The sequence below is a fragment of the Anopheles coustani genome, chromosome X (assembly GCF_943734705.1).
Source record: "Anopheles coustani chromosome X, idAnoCousDA_361_x.2, whole genome shotgun sequence".
NCBI lineage: Eukaryota > Metazoa > Arthropoda > Insecta > Diptera > Culicidae > Anopheles > Anopheles coustani.
The window spans coordinates 10,635,492-10,644,588 of record NC_071290.1 but is presented as its reverse complement, the minus strand read 5'-3'; the positions used below and the strand labels follow the sequence as shown (position 1 = coordinate 10,644,588).

The 9,097-nt window shown below is 46.5% G+C and overlaps 2 protein-coding genes across 2 annotated transcripts; one reads left to right on the top strand and one right to left on the bottom strand.

The window, feature by feature from the left end:
- Positions 1-1,249: 1,249 nt before the first annotated feature.
- Positions 1,250-3,536, bottom strand: LOC131269061 (polysialoglycoprotein-like). The gene is made up of 2 exons (XM_058271374.1): positions 1,370-3,536; positions 1,250-1,281 (listed from the first exon to the last, which is right to left on the bottom strand). The coding sequence occupies exons 1-2, from the start codon at positions 3,534-3,536 to the stop codon at positions 1,250-1,252; spliced, it is 2,199 nt and encodes a 732-aa protein (XP_058127357.1).
- Positions 3,537-6,575: 3,039 nt separating this feature from the next.
- Positions 6,576-8,029, top strand: LOC131269060 (protein Mo25-like). Its single transcript, XM_058271373.1, has 6 exons — positions 6,576-6,716; positions 6,807-6,923; positions 7,002-7,144; positions 7,229-7,562; positions 7,660-7,767; positions 7,838-8,029. The coding sequence occupies exons 1-6, from the start codon at positions 6,576-6,578 to the stop codon at positions 8,027-8,029; spliced, it is 1,035 nt and encodes a 344-aa protein (XP_058127356.1).
- The last annotated feature ends 1,068 nt before the right edge of the window (positions 8,030-9,097 follow it).

The window sequence follows — 9,097 nt, the reverse complement described above, 5'->3', positions numbered from 1 at the left end:
TTTGTTTTTAGGAAAAAGGGTCCGGGGCCGGAAACAAAATGCCATTACGATCGTTCGTTTCCAGCGTATTCAAGCGCTTCGCTTACGTAAATTATCGGAATTATTTTAAAACACCGGAGAAATTGAAGATCAGCTCAAAATTGGATCGAACTTGTGGTTTATGGCATTATGGCTAGCCAGATTGTTTATTCCATCTCGAACCACCAAGTGAAGTGAGAGTGCGCATCAACGGAATCGATTGTTTTCCAATGCGTGGCCGTTTTTTTTTTTTCTCGGAAACCCTTGTGCTAGACGTGCTCGAGAAAATTGTCGCGTAAGCGTTCGTTGCGTGGGGTCCAATTCTTTGTGCGCGACTGCTTTCGTGGAAAAATTTGGTACCTCACACCGATTCCGTTTGCCCGACCCGGAACAAAGGGTGTTACCGTGAAAGTCAAAACTTCTCACCTAAAGTAAGAAGTGAGGTTAGTTAAAAAAAAAAAAAAAAACCTTAACAAACGTCGAATGCCAAGAATAACGACAAAGAAGAAGAGGGTGAAGATGCCGGCGACAGAACGGCGGCCATAAAACGACGAAAGATGAGAAAGAGGAATGGTGATATTATTCCCATGAACCGCGCGCGTATCTCGCGCGTGTGTATGTGTAAGCGTGTGCTTGCCGTTTGTGCGAATCCGCCTCCGAGACGGTCGTAAAACGCACGTGGCTTTGGTGCAGCTGCGGCGGACGGTGGAAAACAAAAGTTTGCAAACCTGGAAAAACATCCGGAACATCTCGTGTGAAGATGGGAGATGGGGGAAAAATCGTTCCGACCGTGGCGTGCATGTTTTCGCATGTTGTGCAGCAACAATATTTCACTCGGTTCGGTTTTGTTTGATGATTTTTATTATGCGACTGCATTTTTTTTTCTGCTTTTTGTTTACTCTAACACACACTGTTCTTACACTCTAGGCGTAAAGTTAGTAAGGAACAAGCAGACCGGAACAAAAAGGCAGGAAGGAACCAAAAATGGTTAAAAAATTCGTTGGTATCATTGGTTGATTCAAATCCCGGCAGAGTTCCGACACTTGCACGAGCGTGAAAATAAAAAGTCCAGTAAATTCTGACAATCCACAGCCCTAAATGCTCTCCCCCCATCCCCCGCTCAGTCCGCGCACCGTTAAATCCGCCACTGCCTATCCTTCCTGCGCTCTGGCTCTGGGAAGGGTCCCTCCTCCTTCAGCCCTTTGGCTCAGTTTCATTTGGCGTCTCTCGGCTAAGGCGTGTCGGCTTCAGATACCGTAGAGTCTGGAGAGGGTGAGTGAAGTAGGCGGACGAGAAAAGCGTTAGAGTTTTTCGGAGCGTTTGTCAATGCGGTAAGTGAGTTGAGACTTACCAGTGTCTTGGTGGCGGTGCTCGCGATGGCGCCGAGATCGCTTACAACGGCGGCGGCGGCTGCGACTCGTCCTCGGCGGTTCCGGTTCCGTATCTTTCGACGTCGACAGACTCTGGGCAGCATGAGCGTCTGAGGCGCGAGGCGAATTTTCTATGCCGGAGGTGAGGTCCGCGTCGTAGGCAACGTCCATTGCTGCCACCTGGAGGCCACTTGGACCAGCCTCAGCATCCGGGACTTGCTCATGTTCTATACCGATGCCATCATCATCCGCGACATGTTGTTGACGCTGAGTGTCATTTATTGATGTTGAGGTGGACGTATCCGGAGCATCCTCCAGCTTTCGTTTGATACCACGTTTGCCGACTTGGGTGTTCATGAGTTCCGAGGTTACTTTATCCATTGCCTCCTGTTTCTTTTTAGCCTCCTGCGCCTCAGGCCAGCAACCACAGGTGCAGCTTTCATGCGGCGGATACTCTTCGCCTGATGAAATATAAGTATGGTCTGAGCCATACCCTGCTTGAAGGGCGCTTGGACCAGCATCGGCATCCGAACCATGCTCCTTTATACCGCTTGGACCGGCATCAGCATCTGAAACTTCCTTCTTTATAATAGCGATGCCACTTGGACCGGCATCACCATCCGCGACATACAGCTTCACTCGCTTGTCCGCTGGTACATCGTCAGTTGTTGATGCTGAGGTGGACGCATCGGGAGCATCCTCCAGCTTTCGTTTGACACAACGTTCGCCTATTTGGGTGTTCATGAGATCCGAGGTTGCTGTGTCCATTGCCTCCTGTTTCTTTTTAGCCTCCTGCTCCTCAATACAGAGACCACAGGTGCAGCTTTCATGCGGCGGATACTCTTCGCCTGACGAAATATAAGTGTCGTCGGAGCCATATTCTGCTTGAAGGCCGCTTGGACCAGCATCGGCGTCCGAGCGTATGTTTGTACCGCTTGGACCGGCATCAGCACCTAAAACTTCCTTCTTTATAATAGCGATGCCACTTGAACCGGCATCACCATCCGCGACATACAGCTTCACTCTCTTTCCCGCTGGTACACCGTCAGTTGTTGATGCTGAGGTAGACTTATCTGGAGCATCCTCCTGCTTTCGTTTGCTACGACGTTCGCCGATCTGCGTGTTCATGAGATCCGAGGTTACTTTGTCCATTTCCTCCTGTTTCTTTTTAGCCTCCTGCCGCTCAATCCGGCAAGGGCCACAGTAGCAAATGTCATCCGTCGAATTCTCCTCGCCTGACGAACTATCAGTGTCATCGGAGTCATGCCCTGCTTGAAGGCCGCTTGGACCAGCATCGGCATCCGAGCCACGCTCCTTTATACCGCTTGGACCGGCATCAGCATCTGAAACTTCCTTCTTTATAATAGCGACGCCACTTGAACCGGCATCACCATCAGCGACATACAGCTTCACACGTTTGCCCGCTGGTACACCGTCAGTTGTTGATGCTGAGGTGGACGCATCGGGAGCATCCTCCTGATTTCGTTTGATATCACGTTCACCGATTTGGGTGTTCATGAGTTCCGAGGTTACTTTGTCCATTTCCTCCTGTTTCTTTTTAGCCTCCTGCGCCTCAGGCCAGCAACCACAGGTGCAGCTTTCGTGGGGAGGATATTCCTCGCCGGATGAAACGTATGTGCGGTCCGAGTCAGAGAGGTTGGCATCGACATCCATCCTAAAGGCCACACACTGAGCACCACGCACCTCTTGGTTGACATTTGCCTCCACTGCGGCTACCGTGTCCGCAACGCTGGCCACATCCTGAGCACCACGCACCTCTTCTAAAACATCCTGATCGGCACGCACCTCTTGGTCGGCATTTGCCTCCACTGCATCACTGGTTGACATGTCGACTGCGACGTCGGGAATTGTTTCAACATAAGAGCTCAGTGAACTGAGCACGGTGTCACTGGACTCGCTGGTATCGTCCAAGTCGCCAGTGTAGCCGCTAAAGTAGCTCCAATCACTACCGATGCTACGCAGCGGCCAAGACATGCTAGACTCTGTTTCACCACTCTCGGCGTCTTCGTCGAGCTCCTCGGCCTCAGCAGCTAGAAAGAACTCCCTTATCGGTGAATCGTGCTCGTGATCACCATTAACTGGATTGTGATGGTCCAACTCGTCCGCACCGTCGTAGTCCAGAAGCATAGTCAACACGGTTTTCACTATATCGAACACACACCCACAATGCACACCGGTAACGTAAACCGTACTTACGCAGGAACGGCACACTCGCTAATGCGTCACAGTACCGATCGCGCGATCCTGCGTCCCTCCGTGACAGCAGTCGCCGCTGCTTCTCGCTCACGAGAGAGAGTTTTGCTCTCCGGCGATCGCACCCAAACGCGGCTTACGGGAAAAGGGGGCTAGATGCATCGGCAGATTTTCGAGCCGAATTATACAATTCTAGAAGCAAGGGTCATATGGTGAAATCATTGCACTCATTGTCTTCTTGTTCCATGAAGGGCCTACAATACTTTTTCCCTTTGAGTACGTGGATAGTCAGTCCTCAGATAGATTTTCTAACCAACGCTACCGCTTTGAACTCGTTTCAGTCGAACCCAAATGTCCTTGCCCTTCTATTTTGGCCCAATTTAACATTGAAATTAAAATTATTTTTCGACCTCAAACGATTAAATTCAACATTTTGATAATTTTTTTAAAAACTCAAAGCTTAAGAAAAACATTACTTCCGATTTTTATTTATACATGTTGTATACATCAAAGCGGGTGATGCTTAGAGCATGATGGGATGAAAAAGTAACAGTTTCGTAAATTTAATTTTTATCTGAAACGAGTGTGATAACTGACCTCCTTTCTCTTGGGCTAAAAGTCCTGCACTAACCCTAGCATGCGCTTCCACGTAATGCGTCTCGCTTTGAGGAGGCACATATTGCCCCATCTTACCGTATGCAAGCTATGAATCACTGACTCTCTCTCTCGTGTTTTATCGAGGACGGTCACCAGCACATGCGTACACGCCAAGGAATGTGCCCGCGGACGTGAACCGCGGTTTCTACGGGCACGTGCGGTTGCACTTCATCTGTATCTATTATAACTTTTTTTTTCTTCTTCGTTCAGTATGTGAGTTGAGTTTTTGTGTACGACAAAAACCTCGACCAGCACTGAACCGTCTGAAACTTTCCACGCGTCAAACAAAACAAACGATTTAGACTCAACAAACGATTTAGAATCATATAAATGATTCTAATGAAAACATCCCTGATCCCGCGCGTGTATGTGTCGCTGGCGACTACCGTAATCCAATATTAGCGACATACAGTCTGAAGCAAGCAAAATTGGACGTTTGTAGAACGGTGAGACGGTCTACCGTCTTTTCCCGGAACCAAATATTGACCTTCAACGTCTTCCACTATGTGAGAAAGATGAAAACGGAATCAAAATCATTAAATAGGTCAAGGTGTATATCACGGGGAAATCGATTACATATAAATTATTTTAAATATGCCGTTATTGCAACTAACTCACTCTGGTTTTACCTATTTCAGTGTTGCGTTTTCAACCAAATCAACCGATGCATATTGGCGCCGATCCGGTGACATTACAATCCGCGGATCTGGGTGATTCGCCTACCAGGAGGTGCACGTAGTTGGGTGTTGGGAGCAACGGCGGGACGGCGAGGGGCGTTATTCATACCAGAACCGTGTTGCGCTTTGTGTGGTCCACTTCCCCTTTCTAAGGCGAACGAGATAGCAAGCGTGTGCAAGGAGCGTGGCGAATATGGCAGACCGCCCAGAAGGCGCCGGTCAAAGCACACATCCCGGTCGGTTCCACTCCAATTGGCCAACGACATCCACCTGTCATGTTCGCCGACGAGGAATGTACCAACCGCTTTTTAATTGAATGTTCCTTTGTTTAATTTAAATTTATTCGAAACGAATAGCTTTTTTAAGTTTTTGACCGTTTATGGTTAAGTTCGATTTTTCTCCTATAAGGAGTTTTAAGTTCTCAAACTAGCAAAGCCTGTGTGCAAGCCTTTTCTAAGTTACATGGAGTCAGGGGCGGGGATCATAGGGTGAGCAAACAAAGAAGCGCAAGCGGCTGCTTCTTACCCACTTTTTTTCCAAACTTCAAAGTTGGAATTCTATTAATTATTTTGCTAAGCGATTTTTCACTCGTCCATTCTAATGCTCTTCAACTTTTTGAGTTTTACTTCCGAATAAAGCCCTCGAGGCGAATAACAGTAAGAGCATAATAAAATAAAAAATAAAAAATAAATAAATTTTAAAAGGTACAGAGTGTAGCAGTGGAACCTAAACCTAAGAAAAAACTAAAATTTCGACCGTTTTTGCTTTACACCGAACTAGCGGGATGATGAAAAAATGCATCGGAAAACCAAGAACATTAAAAGATAGTCAAAATATACTAAAAAGTAACAGTTTACGGGTTTCAAAAATCTTCATAACTAGTGAAGTTATAGCGTTTTAAAAATAGGGGTCAAAATGAAAGCATTCTAGATATAGTCAAGTTGGTCCTCGGAACTTGTCTAACAGACAAATCTGAAATGTTTTCTTTTAGATGTAACTTGGGATGTTAAAAACAGCCTTTTTTTAACGTTTAGCCGTTTTCAAAATATTAAAATTGAACATTGCTTTGGAGTAAAAATGATCCCTATTTGGATTCTAGTGTTAGTTTGTAGCCGCCTTAACCCTTAGAACCTCTAAACCGCCTCTGCATGTAGTGGTCAACTGTACGCGGGTACAAACGCACTCAAACGATCGAGACGATGAGTCAGTATAGTACGGCCGAGAACGAAACAAACAAAGTGCAACTGCGCTGTTCAGCGGCATCAGTACGCCGTTAACTGCTGGGCGGATGTGGTCAGCTGCATCGAGCTAATGGGAAAACAGGAAAAATATAAAAAATCAACAAAATCGATCTTTTCCGCCGATTATTACTCATCGTTTGTATCTCTTTGTTCTCTTTCTACAAAAAATAGTTGTAAACAACCCTGTGCAAAATCGCATTGCACAGTCTTGCTTTGCAGTGTGGGGGGGGGAAAGAAGCAGCACACTGTAACTCTGCGTTGTTTCGATTGGACTGACTGAGGTTTCGTTCCTGTTGTTTGTTCTCTTTGCAGTGGAACAGTGGTGAAGTGTATTGCGGGAAGCTGCAACCAAACTCGGTGTGTTTTTATCGGAACAGCAGACGGTTCTGGCAACTTCGATGTCTTTCGCAAGGGGTTTTTTGCCACGACAAACGCCAAGGCAGCTGATGCAGGCGCTGGTGGACAATGTCGTCCAGCTCGAGAAAAATCCTTCCGAACTACTGAAAACCTTAGCTAAGAGACGGATCGCCAAGCAACTGGTAAGTGCCCCTTGCTCCGCTAAACGATGTGTTGGTGAATCTACCTATCGTCAGACTCGTGTTTATTTGTTTGCTGTTTGTTTTCACTAGCAAGCGCTTCGGGACGTGATCTACAAATCGACCAACGCCGAATCGCATGGCGATATGATCATGTCGCAGCTGTGCCAAGATCTCTACAACACGGATTTACTGCTGCGTCTGATCCAGGTGCGTATTCACACGATATCACTACGAACATGTCGTTTACCGATGTGTCGATGTTTGCATTCTTTTATCTCCAATCAGTTCCTGATGTATTTCGGAGTCGAGGGCCACAAGGCTATGGTCATGGTTTTCAACAACGTCCTCCAGCGGCGCCTCGGATCCAGGGAGCCAACGGTGGAGTATGTCTCCACCAAACCTGAGATCCTGTTCGCGCTGTTAAATGGGTAATGGTCCAAAAAAAAGGCAAATTAGGGGGGGATAATATGCTTGGGCGACATGGGCTAAGCCGCGTCCGCTTTTTCCTTCAGCTTGTCCAACCCAACGATTGCATTTCCCTGCGGGGAGATGCTGCGGAAGTGCATCGAGTACGAGGAGCTGAACAAGATAATACTCTACTCGCCGAAGCTCTACGACATTTTCGCCCAAACCAAAGCGCCAACCTACGCCGTCCGAGCCGAGGTGCTGTGTGTTGTGAATAGGCTGCTCACCACCCACCAGCCGCTGATGGCCAACTTCTTCAAGCAGAAGTACGACGAGTTTTTCGACCACTACTATGAGCTGCTCACGTCCGACAATTATGTGACGCGCCGGATGTCCATCGAGACGCTTGGCACTATCCTGCTCCAGCCCAGAAATAAATCGGTGCGTATAGCTTGGCCTGGGAAAATCGGCACACGGAGCCAAGTGCACAGTCTGGCCAAGTGCTTCTGCTACTGCTCTCTCTCCGCCTCTTCTACAGGTCATGAAACAATACGTCTCCTGCTCTACCAACCTGAAGGTGGTAATGAACCTGTTGCTAAACAACAAATCGCGACAATACATGTGCGATTTATTCCACGTCTTTAAGGTGAGTAGTAAAACTGCGAAAGTAGCACACTCTGCTCCACTATCAGAGCTAACACTCCAATCCATTCCAGTTGTTCGTGGTGAACCCGAAAAAGCCGAAGGAAGTGCTTAAAATACTAGTGCTCAATCAACAGCGATTGGCCGCGCTGTTCAGCAATCTCCCGGACACGCATGAAATCGAGGATCAGGCGATCATTGAAGAAATGCGCTATCTGGCAAACATAATCAAGAAACTGAAGATGGAGACGACGGGTGCAGAATAACCGTAGAAGTTGTAATCATTCCTTTAAACTGTTCCTTTGGAGCGTACAAAACACTAGCTAGAGGTACGCAATATTGTATATGGAACTAGGCCGGCGGGCATAGACGCACCATGACAATCATCTCTTTCCATGACAATCATTGAATTCCAGTCAATTAAATTGAACTCCCAATCAAACCATAAAAAGAAAAACTTTACCTGCCAATTGCATACATTCAGGGAATGTCGCTGCTAGAGTAAAACTGAACGTTATGCCATAAGCGAGTTTTATGGCAACCGGGTATGGCTTTCCGGTTCCGGTCAAAATCGCCACGACACCAAGCTGGTGCTCAATAACCACCTGATAGTACCGCGGTAGTGCAACGACACGACCACAATGGCATCCTCTCTACAACATAACATCAATAGGGTCCCACCGCATGAAACATGCCGTGCCATCCATGGAAGGATGTAAAAGAAAGCAGCCTTCCTGTTACCAGCATTTGTAATTGAGCATTATTAGCATTCCCCATTTTTTACTTTTTTATATAATTGCAAGACACGTTCCGTCTCGCCGGACATTGCATTCAACGTTTTAGAATTTAAATCGCTTTATTCATTCAACTCGAGATTGTACAAAAACCAACATGAAGGCAATAAAATACACCGAGTGTTTATTCTAATACTTTGTTATGTTATATTCGTTTAAAATTCGCTCGAAATTGCAATCGCAAAACATGTCTAACTCCGTAGTTCGTTAATCAGTACAAGCCAGTTAAATCGTTTACTGCTGCTACTTGTTAAAAATATTTTTTTTTTGTTTTTCAAAACAACACACATTGACAATAAATTATTTACAGTGAACGGACATCAGGATGATTTTTAGGCACTAACGTGTAGCAAGCACACACACACTGTTTCAATTCACCCGTTGCTACCCCTTTGTCCTTGTTTTGTGTCTTCTATTGATGATTGCGGCCGAGCAACTCATCGATTAAAATTTTATGGCAAACACTGCTAATGGAGGTTAAATGGCTAATGCTCACGAAACATTCATTATTGAAAGTTACTTAACTTCGTTGCTAGTTCT